The sequence below is a fragment of the Trichoderma harzianum genome (assembly GCF_003025095.1).
Source record: "Trichoderma harzianum CBS 226.95 unplaced genomic scaffold M431scaffold_5, whole genome shotgun sequence".
Taxonomy (NCBI): Eukaryota; Fungi; Ascomycota; class Sordariomycetes; order Hypocreales; family Hypocreaceae; genus Trichoderma; species Trichoderma harzianum.
Genome location: NW_020209253.1, coordinates 517,056 through 531,979, shown reverse-complemented (window position 1 = coordinate 531,979; position 14,924 = coordinate 517,056). Strand labels below are relative to the sequence as shown.

Genomic DNA, 14,924 nt, shown 5'->3' with positions numbered 1-14,924 from the left:
CACACGGTGGATCTCGGTGGGAAACCGTTCCTTGGCTGCCTGGACACGCGCTTTCGAACAAGGCCGGGAAGCAAAAAGCCACTCAACATGCGGAGGGATTATGAATCGGATGCCCTTTCAACGTAACGTGAATAACTGTGGCGGCGAGGCTTGCAAAATGGCGGCGTCGAGAAGACATCTGAAGCCGGTGGCGCGTACCAGCTAGGAAACCCGATTTCCTCTCTTTGGCTTAATGCCCTGCTAGTTTTGTTCTTTAAAATCGTTCCGGTACTCGTAAGAAGCCGGTAAAAAGCCAGCAAGCAGGCCGACTTTGGTGTGCACGCGGGAACCGGAGCGGATCGGTCAGCGTCAGCAATACAAAGGAAAGGAAAAATAGGTGCTGCATCGGAGAAAATCTAGGCACATCTTTGTCTCGAACGCTAGCTGATCGAAGCATGCTAGTTTTCGAAATCACGCCGCCTTGTTTTGATGTGGTGTGCAGAATTCGTGTGTGCCGGCCGTCAATCAACGTGCTTCGACGCTTTCTAGATCACCTCGCGATCTTCTCTGGATGCTCATGCTCGACGGCTGTATCAAACTGCATCTGAAGCCGCTTTGGGTCTGTGTCACGATGAGAAATATTGCAGAATCTGGGGGAGGGTCCATCGCATCAGTCTCGACTCTTCTTTTTTCCCCGCCGTCCTAAAATCTTCCTCTTTCTCATCTCGCGTGCTCCCCCAGAAAAGAACTCCCCAGGTTTCCCCAGACGCCCTACATTGAAGCTATCCCGGCCCCCTTTCTTCCCTCTGGAAATACCCAAAGAAGCGATCCGAGGCACACATGACAATGCGAAACCTGGGGTAAATTGGGTCTGACTGCTAACCCGCCGAGGCCTAAGCAGCCTCAGCAAAGCAGGTCCAGACTGTTCTATTGCATGCCATTTCTAGGTTTCTGCAATCTCACGATGGTGTCAGCCTTGTAGGAGTGGTTGACTCCGATCCAGGGTTCGGGAACTCCGTGCTCCCATAAACCCAAACACGGCATGGACAAGTGAATTCGAGGTATCATCGGCGTCTCTTCCAGGTTCACGTCCCGAGGGTCCACATCAACCTCCCGTGGGCTAAGATTCGCTCAGTTGTCACTAGCCATTTCTGTTTTTGACGTCATTTGCTGCGACGATCTGGATCCTAAAGAGCTGATCCAGGATTTTTTTGTCTTCTTCGGCCGAAGTAAACAAGCATTAATGGCTCGGGTGCCTTGTTGTTAAACGCCATTCAGCTTAGGAGTTGCTCTTGTGGGCAGTTTACCTGCATATGCCTCTTTCATTTATGCCTCGGACTGGTAAACAGCGGCGAGATCAACAGGGCCCATACGAATAATACAAATTAAATCTCTAGCTGGATGGCCAATTGTGTGTACAAATAACACACGGGCGTAGAGTTGGTTTGACAGCTCCAAGATGCCTTCGACAACGCAGCTTCTGATAGTTCCTCTCCTCCCTTGCAAACGATGACCACAACCACCGACTAACATCCAACTCAACCAAACAAAGTGATTCCGTCTCAGACCATCTAACCACAAAGTCCTCACTACGCCCGCTTCGCCAGTCAGCCACGCCTCTTTTCACTCCTTCTCGTCCTTTTCCCTACTCCGTATGGAGTACCCCGTACCCCAAAACTAAACTCCAACAATCACAAAAATCTTCCCCTTGTCCCCAAAACCCCCGTATTTAAAAAATGGATCTGCCGGCATAAGCGCTTCTTCTGAGGACAGCCGTGTGTGTGCCTCGGGATTTAGCTCCCAAAGACACAGTGCAGGCACGGCCAACGTTGCCGTCGGACTTCCTCTTTGGGGCATCCGAGGCCGAAGATGTTCCTGGGCGCGGCTGCAGCCCGGTTTGCGCATGCACAGCTTGGCCAGGCTTGGGTTGGGACCCTTTTTTGCTCGTCATGGTGATGTCGGCCGAGTACCGGCAAGTTGTAGGATTCCAATCCTGTCACGGAATTAGAATGGGGAGAATGTTGGATGTTGCCTGGGGTCAGGTATTCAGGCACTTTGTCAGGATGGGACTAGATGAAGTAAAGACGTGATATTTTGCGAATTGTTGAAAAATTCACTTTTGACCGAATTTTATAATATGTAATATGCACAATATGTTCAAGCCAACACATTCCCATGTGGCCGCCTTCATCGTGAAGTCTATCTACCCCTTTCCATGCAAACATCCCCTATCTTTCCGGAACACAAAATCAAACATCTGGTATTATCCATCGGCCTATTCCGTACACCCAACCGGTCCAAGCTCCATGAAAGAAGGAGAAAGAAAATATGCGGAACAAACAAACCACGAGTTGAAAAAAACCAAAATAAAAGCAGAAAAACGTTCTCGACGCCGTACGATGCATGTCGTAAGAATTTCATCCCTCCTCATGATCTAGGTGCTGTCCCTTCCTCGCCTCTCTGCTTCAAACAGCTCTCGCTTCAGATCCATCAACATGTCCTCCATCTTGTACACTTCACTTCGCGGCAGCGACATTTGGCGTAGCTGCTCTAGACTGTTTTGCAACGTCTCCATGATCGTCAGGGCCTTTGCCTTCTTTTCCTCCTCTGCACGTGGCGGCTCGCTTCCCTCTTCGTTTACCACCGTAGCATTCGCATTCGCATCTGCATCGACATCCACTTCCGCATCGACATCCATATCCCCTGGTAGCTGCTGCGGCTCATCCTTGGTGCTAGGCACTATTTCTTCCTCTGCATCCCTGTTTGCTTCCTGGCTCGCCGCTGCGTCGGATTCCTTCTCCAGCTGTGACACCACCTCGTCATCCGTATCCCCACCTCGCCGCTTCTTATTCCGCTTGCTGGATCGTTTCTGCGAACCGGCGGTCTTGTCTTCTCGTTGGCGCTGCTGGCGTTGTCTTCGAGTACTCCCCCTAGTCTCCATACCTATGGACGCAGGTTCGTTCTCGCTCTCCACCACCGGCTCGACTTCTTTTGCACCTTCAGGTCGTTGCTTCTTTGAACGGCTCTCGCTTTGTCGAGACCCTGATCGCTTCCTCTTTCTCTTGCTTCCACCACCCTCGCTGTCACCAAGAGACTTCGCAGGAGTGGCGCGCTTAGCTGCTCTGCGAGTCCTTGGAGGTGATGGCGGCTGAGGCTCCTCAGACTGCACGCTGGAGCGCTCATCGGAGCTATCCTCAGCCTCGGGGTTTCCTTGTAGAGCGACACCGCCGCCAGATTCGAGTTCGTCCGCGAGTTTCATCATTCGGCTCTCGTCCCCCTCACTGAGGGCAAACGACGTGTCGTTAGCCGGTAGAGGGATGGGCTTTTCAGGGCTGCTCCTAGCGTCGACAAACTCGTCATCTCCCGACCTTGGACTTTCCTCTGCAGCGGTAGCATCACGTAACAACCGTTTCTTGGTCGGGGTTTCGGGATACCGCGGTGGTTCTGGCGAGGGGGAGATATCCCTATCTGATAGGTCCGTGAGGTCCGATGATGATGACTCCCCTTCTATGAAACTGGAAGGAATAACGTCCCTCGAGCCAGTACCAAAGCCCTTAGCTTTTGTTGCTGTCTTACTGTTGGCCTTACCGGCTGGTTTCTCTCCTGGTAATTGAACCATCGACACTGCCTCTTGGTCACTAGGAAGTGGCGAGCCTGGAGGTGATGAAAACTCCCAGCTATCTAGCGAGTTGTTGCTAGTCCTAGAACGAGACTTGATTTCTGAGGCGAGCGGGTATGGTCGCGGTATGGGAGGGGAAGATGGGGGATCGGTATCGTCCACGTGTACGGGTTGGCCTCGCCTAGGAGTTGGTGTTGAGGTGACCAGGTTATCGTAAGACGTACTACCACGACGCGGCGTTGTCTCTCCAGCTGGGTTATCAGTAGGAGCCAGTGCTTCAACCGCTTTGGGTGAGTCTTCCTTGGGGGGAGGCGGGGAGCTTGTTCGCATATCCGAGTAGATGTTTTCATTTTCACGCTGCCTTTCCCGAACTTCCTTTTGTCTCTCCGTAAGGTGTTGAGAACCGTCTTCTGGAATCGGAGAAGATGATGCAACAGTCGTAAACTGGACTTGGGAGTTGTCATGGCGGAGTCTAGGAGTGCTAGTCCGCTTGGATGATTTTGTGCGACTCGGCTCGGGAGTCTCCTCCATGCGACGTTTTCGAGTGGACATCCGAGTGGCTGCCTTTTTGCTTGGAGCTGGATCGACATCTAGACGAGATGAACCGGATGAGAGCACGATAAGGTTCGTCTCATCCGGCAGAGGGTTGACGGGAGGAGCCTGAGCACCGAATGCACCGCCAACCTTCTTAGCTTCTTCCGCGTCCATAAGCTGCTGTTTCTTTGATCCGGCATCTGAAGCCACCGACTTTAAGCTGTCGGAGCAAGACAATTGCTCTTCATCCTTGGCAAGCACATTCCACAGGTCTATCGTTTTGTCAACAATAGTGGGAAGCTTGCTCCTGAATGCAGAGGTAAGAAGTGGTTCTATTTGATCAAACTCGTCTTTCGTCAGTTGTCCTCTCCCTGCAAGATCGGTAGTTATTCGAATCCAAATATGAATGAGCTGTTACAAGTTAGTCCAATTGCATAATAGTAGATTACTATTGGGAGATATATTCTTACAGCCTTTGAGAGCGGTGTCTCTTCGTCATGTTCATAGCATGAGTTATCGTCCTCAATCCATAAGCACAGACTAGTCTGGACGTTCGAAACGACCTTGACACCCAGTTGAGAGAAACATCGGACCAAAAAGCTTTCAATGCTTTCAACCAGAGGTATAATCTCAGTCTTGGAATCGAAAAGGGAAATCTTGGTGTAGAAAGTTTCTAGAGCCTTAGTACCGAGCTTGTAAAGGTGGTCGAATGGATCTAGTGAACTTGGTCGCGCGGCCGTGATAGAAGTTCCCCATAACCGCTGTCGAGCAGTATTCAGAGCAGTCCGGTCTCGTGGAAGTTTGGCAACGTCGAAAAGCGTGCGGATTGCTTTGAGAGAAGTTGCAGGTGGGGGACTCGTGCTGCTATTTTCAAGACAGTCGAGTAGGGCCTTCGCTAGAGGTTCGATAACAACGAGAGCACGCCCCGCATCACCGAGTTGCTGGACTACATTTTCAGAGAGTCGCTCAAATAGCGAGAACCATCGATCCAACGGAAGTTGGGGGTATCCGACGAGCCCACGTTCAAGCAGAGAAGTGACATCTCGATATTTTGGTCCCAGCATTTTACTGCTGCCCACCAAGTTGGATGTAGGTTCGTTGTCGTCTAGAGAGAGAGAGACATTCTGCGCAGCTAACAGCCACGGTCCATACGGAGATGGCGACTCTCTAGGCAATAGTTGCAAGAGTTCGTGTACTAGCTCCAAGCGGGCTTTTGTTGCTTTGCCGTGAAAGAAGGGTTCGAACACGCAAAGGAAAAAGTCAGACAACTCTTCGTCATCAGCACCTCCTAGAGGGACAGAAGAGAGCATCGAGAAGAGGTGATGTAAGGGCGTACGGACGAGTCCCGGAGAACTTGATCGACTCTGATTGTGAGACGGTGTTGCAATGGATTCGAAAGTGTTGCCCACTGTCATAGCGAGCTTCTTTTCTGTAAAGGGAAGCATACCGAGTGCCTTGACGAGGATATCAATAAAATTCTTGACACTTGACAGAAACGCCGGGGCGTGCACGCTACCACCTGAAGGTATTCCCGCTCGCCACACCTTGGAAAGCAGGCCAAAGGCGTATGCAAAGAATTTGGCGGTCTCTTCTGAAACTTTGATATCTTTCGCTGATGCTGCAGCAACTGACCCAACCAAGGCTTGCCACAAGCGATATACCAAAGAGTCCTTGTTGGCCAAGTCAATGAACTTTTTCTCCAGAAGAGGACCAACCATTCGAAACACTTTATCGCAGTGTCGCCTCACCCATTTCGAGTCCAAAGGTGGGAGTTCATCTGGGTTTGCCGGCGGTGTCTCCATGATGCGATCTTGTCTCCACATGCGAGGTGTAGCCACATCCATGAGATTCGTCAAGATACGGCCAGCTTGTAGAAGACAATCCCCTGGAATCTCGGGCTTGCCATCTAGACTGATAAGCTGTGATAAAACAGGCTCCACCGCAACGTCCCATATAGAATCAGGGGAGAACTTATCATTCCCTGGAGCGAATGCATAATAGTAGAGATTGCAAATGCCACCGATGACTGTCCTTTGGAGTTTCACAGCCTCTTCCAACTGTCTAGGATTTGCCTTTCTCCGTAGTTGACTCAGAAGAGGCTGGCAGAGGGTCCCAAGAATTTTTGGTGTTGTTTTGCTATCGGCCAAGGTAAGGTAGATGTACCGATTCCAAGCAAAGTTTGCTTCCTGCTTTGTGGAAGCATCTGCCATATTGAAGGCAGACTGGGCAAGAGTCAGCCAAGGGCCATAGTACTGCCATCTCTCCAACGGGCACCGCATGAAAAGAATGATGGCACTCCATATCTGCGGGACAGCTGAAGCGCTTGCCCTGTCCTTGAGCATTTCCTGTAGCCTGTGAATGTAAAACTCGATGTATGTTTGATCGTCATTCGTTGTTTGAAATATTTCACTGGTTTTTCGCAGAAGTTGCTTCTCGGACCGGAGGGCAAACCCGGCTTCGGTTGCAAGGCTGATTGCCTGAGCGCGAATATCTTTGACGGTACTCAGCATATCCGAGAGCATGTCCTTGAGCCAGTTTGAATGAGTAGCCATATGCAAGCGAGCCTGTTTGACGAGGCGCTTATATATGTGTATTCGACTCATGACAATACTCTTGCCTTTGAGGTGGCCCTCTATTTGATGCAGCGCCGTTACCAATCGTCCCACTCGGTCAGATGTCATCACCTTGGGAGAAAAGTTTTGAAAGGCAACGACTTGCATCAAATGTCGTACAACATCTTTGGGGGTGCTGGCATCCTCAAACGCACGAACAGAATGGTCGACGATGAATATTCCAAAATCGGATGTGAGAGTCGAAGCAATTGCAGGAAAGTGAAGAAACGTGGCGAGAAGTGTCAGGGCATGGTTGATGAGGGAAGAGTCGAGAGCTCCGGTGTCGTTTTTAGATGTGATATCGCGCTGAATGAATTGCATGAATAGGCTCATCTTGTCTTGCAAAGCAACTCGATCGGGGAGGTTATTCGAGGCCTTCAATGCCCTAGAGAGCACCATATATGCATCAAGTTTCGAGTCCCGGTCGGAACCAGCCAGCTGCTTTATCGTTGAGTCCAACATTTCGATGATGTTCGGCTGGCCAACGACCAGATCAAAGTCACCGCCAGACGATAGTGTGCGTGGGTTCGGAGAAGGGGACGGTTTGAGAATCCCCTTGACAGGCTTGGATGTGGGCGAAGGAACGGAGAGCGGAGACGATCTGTGAAGCTTTTCGATTGATCGATAGTCAATTGGATCCTTGTACTCGGTATGTGCTGACCAAACAACTGTCTTCCTTGCCCGGCTTGACATCAACTTGGAGTCGGGCACATCGGTCGACGTTGGAGTGTTGGCGGCTGGCGGAGTCTGAAGACTGTCCTGGGGGTCAGACGGAGAAGCGCGGGTGAGGATGGTTTTGACCGACAAGTCACTGTCCTTGCCTGTTTCCCGTGGAGGCGTCGGAGGTCGCGGCGGCAGCGATTCGAGGTTGGATGCTGGAGCCGGAGCTGGTGAAGATGCCATGGCTGCGATGCAGCGTTCGGCGATCTAGACAGCAGTGAATCTGCCAGAAGAGAAGCGCGGCCCAGTCGACATTGAGATCTCGTAGACGCTGTTTCGAGGAGGTGAAGCCAACTGGGAACTCGACAGGGGATGCAAAAAAAGTCATCAAAAAGGCCGTCCGCCTGCCATCACGGCCAAGTTCGTTGCGATGAGCTGGGAGGAGGTACGGAGTAACACGGCCCATAATTTTTGCCGAAATCAATTAAGCAAAACGCGATCACGCTTCGACACGCGTTTTAGCGCTGCCCCCACTATAACTTAGCAGTGCCCGCTGCACATAGCGCTCAACTGCGCTGGGGCTAATGACCTGGGCTCTCAAATTTGTCTTACGGGTACAAGCGGTTTGGTGTCTCGCTGGAGCCTGTCGCATGTACCAGGCAGTCCGTCCAGGGGCTGCAAGCAAGAGCTCCAGCGTCGCCTATCGCCAATCTCCGCAATTCCATTGCCACCGACGGAGCCGCTGATTCATCGCCACGGCCAATCGTGGCACAAAGAAGAGAGCTGTCCAGTTCTATTTGATGCGATGAGATGGAAAAATCATAAGTACAGCCAATATTGGGCTTGTTAATCTGCTGAAACCCTGGCTGTTCCGCAAATTTATGTCAGTCATCTCATGACGGCATGCCTGCTTCAATAATCAGGCACCGTCCCATCTTATTAATCTCATTCATAGCCCTTGCGCCCCAGCTCTCATGACTTTTCCCGACAATCGTCAGACCTTTATCATCGTTGCTTCACCAGTAGCAGCATCTCTTCTTCCCTCCTCCAACTCCTAATCGCAGCTTACTCACCTCGCATCCCCTAATACGCCAATACGAAACAGCTGTACTCTGGTGGCGACCAGTCAGAATCCGACTCTATACTTAGCAGCGGGCGAATCATTTGACCATTTCTTTCTTTGTTCTATCAAATTTGTCGACGGTTTTTACGCGCAACCCGACCCGTCCCAACTTCTCTCCCTTTCATGTTCTCTCAGCATCTTTAATCTGACTCATTTTTCGCCATGCCTGGTATTCAACTGGGCACGGCAACTGGCCCTGGTAAGTCCATTTAGCAGTCGCGGAATACTCAGGACATACGTTGTAGCTAACCTTATCCAGCAAAACTCAAGGCAGTGACTGAGCTGGTCAATAAGCTCACCGAGGATCTCGATAAGGCCTCACTTCTCCCCAAAGGTTTGTAAATATCAGCATTCGTCAGTGATTTGTAAAGGTCCCCTATTGATTGTCCTTCAGACCGAGATGAGGCCCTGGAAGAGCTGAAGATCTATGGGCGAGACCCCCGAAACGCAGATCCTATCTTTACCAAAGATGTTAGTAGTTGGGAAGTACGAGTTACTTTATAACAGAGATCAGGCTAACATTTGCAAGGGCATCTCTATGCTTTTACGGCATGGATTCGACAGCTCGTCTGGTGACACAAACCGAGCTGCCTTGAGAGTTTTGGCTAACTCGATGCTGCTAAAACCTGAAACAAGGCGGATGCTTGTAGACCAAGGATTCGCCATAAAGGCTTGTGAGGGGCTCAAAACTGACAACTGGGATAACGAGTTTCTCACGTCACGAATTTTGCTGCTTTCCACTTATGGCACCAAAGAGCATCTGGTTAACCTGATTACCGAACATAACCTCGCCGAGAATATCACAGAGAATCTCAGCCGACATGCTAAACTTGCAGCTACTAAGCCTGTTCAGCCGCAGGCCATGGAGGATATGGCGCTCGCTGAGATTCTCAAACTTTTGTTTAATGTCACTCACTTTTGTAAAGATCAAGCCTCTCGATTTAGCCCAGCGGTGCCGCATATTGTCGAGTTATTGTGGAAACAAGACATTCCAACATCTAAGCCGTTGGAGCCTCCTTTTGGACCATTGGTCAACGCTCTGATTAATCTCGATCTATCGACGGCCGAAAACCAAGCAGCCATCTTCCCAAGCTCGGAATCCAACAAAGTCGCCGCTAGACTGATATCTCTCCTTGACTCGGCAATGGCAAATTACGGTGATAATGACCTTGATGTCACCGTCACCCCTCTAATCAGCACGATGCTCAAGGTCCATGAGAGTGCACCCAGCTCAGTGCGCCAATATATCAGCGGCAAGCTACTGCCAACCGCAGAGGACCGGAAATCAGTTCTTGGCAAAGGCAAGACTCTGTCTTCAAGATTACTGAAAAACTCGACCAACCCGATGGCTCCCGCCTTTCGAGATGCCGTCTCCCACCTCCTCTTCCAATTATCAGACAAGGATGCATCGAAGTTTGTGGAGAATGTCGGGTATGGGTTTGCTTCTGGCTTTTTATTCCAGAATAACGTACCGATCCCGACAAGTGCTTCAACGACGTTCAATGCTGGCGACTCTACAGGCGCTCAAAGGCTTGTGAATCCCATTACGGGACAATTTGTGGATCAAGAAAGGGTTTCGGAGATGCCGCCAATGACTGAAGATGAGCAGCTACGCGAGGCAGAGAGATTATTTGTGCTCTTTGAACGGTAAGGTCTCTCATCCACACAATTTCAGGGAGTAACTAACCTTTGGCCATTAGACTTAGGAGTAACGGCATCATAGATGTCGAAAATCCTGTCGCACAGGCAGTGCGAGAAGGCAGATTCCGTGATCTTGGTGATGATGAGGTGGAGGAGCTTGACTGAGCATACCACACATCATGCAATGTACATGTACCCAGTTATTTACCATTGCATACCCATCTTTTAGGGCATTAGCATTGAAGTATTAGAATCTTTGCAAGCGGCAGGGTTTGGTATACCTACTTAGATGAGCGGACATTTAATATGAGGCGAAGTTACTTTCTAGTAGCATGAACATAGACTAATGTACCACTTTGTTTACCTCTAGATGGAGAGAAGGTGAAACAGCTATATATCTTGGAATTGACTTGCGGTGGTTAGATACATGCACTTTCAAGTCCATCTGCAATTAGCCAACAGTTTCACGCTCAGGTGCCTTATGTCTGTCTGCCAAGGGATTGCTGCAAGGAGGCGCTACTATACCCGACACCCCCGGCGACGATACTATGTATGCCATCGCAAGATGCATAGGTAATACGTTTTGTCTATTTTATTTTTCATTTAATTTTTTAATAAGTTATCAGCCTCTTTTTTTCCTCTATAGTTTTGAAGTTGGCTCTCAGAAATATAATATCGAGAGTTACCACGTGACCACATACTTCAGATGAAATGACATCCATTCCTCTAAGCTGCACCTCATAAAAACCATCCGTGAACACAAAGGCGCCCGACGCGTTTTCTTCTCCTCCACCTCTTGCAGGTGTTCCCATCGCGTTTACCCTAACGCTTAATCAACCAGGTCGCGTTCATTTGAACATTTCAAAGACTCAGCAGTCATGCCCCGGTTATTTGATGATGTTGAAAGCGCGGAAGTGAGCGAACTCATGTCTCAGTAAGAAGCGCGATATTCTGAATTGGCAATCGCGTGTTGAATCTAATCCCTGGGTAGAATGTTTGAAGAGGCTGGGCTGGCCGCGTCCAGTAACCAGATGCCACCACCGGATCTTCCCCACTCACCGGAAGATGTTCAGATTTCATCGGCTGAACGTTTCGCTTCACTGGTTCACTCTCCAGTTTCGCCGGCCTTCAAATCAGCTAGTTCTTCGAGGCGATCTTCGCTGGCTAGGCAGCTTAATGGCGCGGGAGACACCGCAAAGAGTCCAGCGCAATCCAAGGACGTCAAAGACGCTGAGAACGGTGAAGTGATCTCATCAACGCCTGCTACACCAAGACAGTCGTCCAGGCGTCAGGCTAAGCCTGCTCGCAAAGCTGCATCTCCCGTGAAGCGAGAGCGCGCAAAGAGAAGCGTCGACGTGAAAAGCGCGATTCGAAAATCTGGACGGCCAGCCAGGGCACAGCCAACCAGGACACAGCCAGCCAGAGCACAGAGAGCAAAGGCTCAGCCAGCAAAGGCACAACCAGCCAAGGCACAACCAGTAAAGCGCAGAGGCAGGCCCGCCGGGAAAGCCAAGGAATCTGAAGCCACCGGTAAAGCTAAAGGGGGACGGAAAGAGTGGGAGGTGGAGAAGATTGTCGACTCTAGAATTGAAGAGGAAACTCTGGAGCACTACTTCAGAGTCAAGTGGAAGGGCTTCAGCGACAAGGACAACACGTGGGAGCCAAAGAAGAATCTGGCCAATTGCAGAGGTCTAGTTGAGGCCTATGAGAAGAAAGCAGGGAAGAAATGACGAGGGTATGCAAGTTGGCTTTTTACCCTGAAAGGGCAGCGTCAAGAGGTGGTGATGCCTCTGAGCGAATGTATATAGTGGGTTTTCCAATGTTTGGCGTCTTTTCCTGCTTTAGGGTAAGAGATATCATATGGGTATGGACGAAGACACGAGATTCTTTTCTTAGGGATGGCTAGCAATCGTATTTTCACTTCATCGGCAAATATTCAATGCTCGCAGGCTAGGAAGCGTCGATGTTTCGACTTTACATAATGAAATTCAATACCGCAGCATCACACAAGCAAAGCGATTCGTTACCATCAGAACCGGTGCTAGAGACATAAAGGGTCCGTAGAATGAATGCATGGATCATTCTTTGTTTACTTTTTTCCCCATGACTTCCGCCTGCTCCATACACAAGCTGAATTAGCATCGCGTTCTTTCAACCAATTAGCTTGCGACCTTAGCTCAGCTGGGAGAGCGTCAGACTGAAGCTCCAACTTCAATCTCTTGACATCTGAAGGTCGTGTGTTCGATCCACACAGGTCGCATGTCATATATTTTTGGATTTTTGAGAAATGATCTTCTTGTTCAAGAAATCCATCTCTTCTTTTAACAGATTCGCCTTTTTTTGTAATTTGGTCTTCTTTCTTTCTTTTTGCCTGGTTTGTGTTATAGGTATAGGTAATTTGGTGTTAATATGTATAACACGCAGGAAATGGAGGGGCTCTTGGTCCTGTAGCAAACCCAATGACCATAACCAGCCAGGGGCCTATCCAACAGGCTATTTTGGTCGCAAACAAATAAGTTAATCTTCAAATGTTTCTATCCTATTTGGTATCAAGGCATGACTAACGAATATCGCTGCTGCTGCGAAAGAAGATTTGAAATGAAGAAAGACTTTTTGTTGGTAAGAATGACTCGAGTAAGCCCGAAGTCGGCAACATTTACAAGGGCTATATCGCAACAAACGTTGACTCACTGACTTCTTCGTCTCATTTTCTTTCTTGGGACCATATTTGTTTCATACACTAAACAGTAATAATTTATTCTATTTTGGATTCTACTCATCGTGTACATTTGTAAACGGCGCTGCACAGACGACCCGCGCCTGGCACACATATCTCTTCAGCCTGTATTGCATATATCCCACCTAATGTCTCATTTTCAGACCTATGAATGCCCCTCGTTTATGTAGGCCGGCGTTAGTGCACTCTAGGCTCGGCAAGCCTACCGAGGAGGCCGAATGAGTGACTGTTCATGCTTGTTTTCGCTTCCTTGCTCTCTGATCAAGTCGGGCTAGCTTGTGGGGATGCATCCCTGGCTCGAGGTGCTTGACAACATCTTGTCTGGCGGAATCTGCGAATCATCTGCTCGTGCATATTTTTGTTGGTCTGTTCCCCGATATACATAGGATAAGCAAGTGTACCTAGACGGGGAAGATCAGCCAAGCAAATGTCACTTCTGGCGCTCCCCCGCCCTTCTCATCAATTCCATTCGCATATCACGATGTAAAGGGATATCTTGCATTGTTTTTTGGTTGCCATCTAGTAGTGTATTACTTTTATCCGTCATATCTATATCGCTAAATCATAAACTATGCAGACGCTTGGCTTCCAAAGTGCAATATGCGAATATGGCTTTCTCCAACACCATCTCTACGTTCCTTTAGGCATTCGGCGTTTGCGCAGCATACCCGTAGAGCAGCTCCATCACTTTCGTATTAGGTTCCTCCTCCTCCCATTTCTTGACCAGCTTAAAGCCAAGTTTGCCCAATACGTTCTGACTGGGCCCGTTGCTATCCAGCGTGACCGCAGTAATCCGCTCTGGCTGTCGCTCGCTCTCGCCCTCGACGGTGCTCTTCTCCACCTTGATCTCGACCTCTTCTCGGGGAAGTGCCCAGTACGCCTTGAGAATGGCGTTCATAACTTCAGTAGCGATACCCTTGCCCCAGAATTCGGATCGAAACAGGTAGCCGACGACAGGCCAGCCGAGCTCTCCCACCCGCATGTGAGAGCCACCCGTGCCAATCATTTCGCCGGTCTCTGCCCAGCAGATGGCGAACTCGTAAGCTGATTCACCATCGGTGCCCGGTAGCCTGTCTGCGAGGACTTTTTCGGTTTGTGCTAGGTCTGTGTCGGGCTTGCCCTGTGATGTCCACTTCATGACTTCGGGCTGTATGCGGAGGAGGTGGAAGTCATTGAGGTCTGTGGCGGCGTATGGCCTGAGGATGAGGCGCTCAGTTCGAATGGGCTCTCGCTCTGACATGGGAGGATAGGGTTTCGGTAGAGTTGTTTTGACCGTCACCCATTCTAGTTCAGTAGCGCCATTGCTCTGTGCCATTGTGTAGAAGTTTCTGTGGTATCGACGGAGTAGTGATGTAGTGTAAATGTTGCAAGTTCAGCAAACGCCAATTAAAAGACTTCAAGAAGACTTGAGCTCGGGCTGTTAGACAGATAGTATGAGTAGTGAATTTAAGAAATAAAATAAAAGAAGATTTAGGGCCAGTTTAAGTATTCAAAGAAAGTGCAACTTTTTCTGTCATCAAGATGCAGACAGCCTCGTTTTTTTTTTGGCGTGAGTCATACCGGGTTGATACCGGACTGCTAGCTGAGAGTGGTATCATTCTCCATCGTGTGGCATATAACTTTTAAGACATTTTTTTTTTCTCCAGTGGTTTGGGCCGTTTGTAGACGGACTTTTTGATTAGTATTTTAGTACGTCCTTCTTGGCTGTCGTCTCAAATTGGTTGGTCGGCCGAAACTTGTATGGCCGGGTCCGCGCCAGCACGGCGAGCCCGATTAGGAATGATTCGAGCGAACTTTTTTTGGAGTTCTAAATTCAGAAAACGAGAGAAAACGAAGCAAGAGAAGTTTACAAAGGGGAATCAGCTGTCATTTGTAAGAGAGGTTAACAACGGAGAGTTAGCTGTCATTTGTAAAGAGGAGTTAAGATGTAACTTAAACTCAAACACAGAAATATGTAACTGCTGGTCCATACACTGGAAACAAAAAAAATGATTTGGGACGATTTGTTGAAAGCTCAAT

General features: G+C 49.4%; 3 protein-coding genes and 1 non-coding gene across 4 annotated transcripts; 2 read left to right on the top strand and 2 right to left on the bottom strand.

Moving 5' to 3' along the window:
- Positions 1-2,057: 2,057 nt before the first annotated feature.
- Positions 2,058-7,830, bottom strand: M431DRAFT_530051 (hypothetical protein). The gene is made up of 2 exons (XM_024920780.1): positions 4,603-7,830; positions 2,058-4,543 (listed from the first exon to the last, which is right to left on the bottom strand). Exons 1-2 carry the CDS (start codon positions 7,645-7,647, stop codon positions 2,414-2,416), a joined length of 5,175 nt encoding a protein of 1,724 aa, XP_024775136.1. The 5' UTR covers positions 7,648-7,830; the 3' UTR covers positions 2,058-2,413.
- An 859-nt stretch (positions 7,831-8,689) lies between these two features.
- Positions 8,690-10,333, top strand: M431DRAFT_83007 (hypothetical protein; the record flags this gene model as incomplete). Its single annotated transcript, XM_024923253.1, has 5 exons — positions 8,690-8,726; positions 8,787-8,861; positions 8,922-8,998; positions 9,057-10,174; positions 10,228-10,333. 5 exons carry the CDS (start codon positions 8,690-8,692, stop codon positions 10,331-10,333), a joined length of 1,413 nt encoding a protein of 470 aa, XP_024775135.1.
- A 2,001-nt stretch (positions 10,334-12,334) lies between these two features.
- On the top strand, positions 12,335-12,428 carry M431DRAFT_t90. The gene has a single exon. It is a non-coding gene; the product is annotated as a tRNA-Phe (tRNA).
- A 965-nt stretch (positions 12,429-13,393) lies between these two features.
- M431DRAFT_507123 (hypothetical protein) lies at positions 13,394-14,490 on the bottom strand. Its single transcript, XM_024918918.1, has one exon. It carries the CDS (start codon positions 14,218-14,220, stop codon positions 13,546-13,548), a length of 675 nt encoding a protein of 224 aa, XP_024775134.1. The 5' UTR covers positions 14,221-14,490; the 3' UTR covers positions 13,394-13,545.
- Between the last annotated feature and the right edge of the window lie 434 nt (positions 14,491-14,924).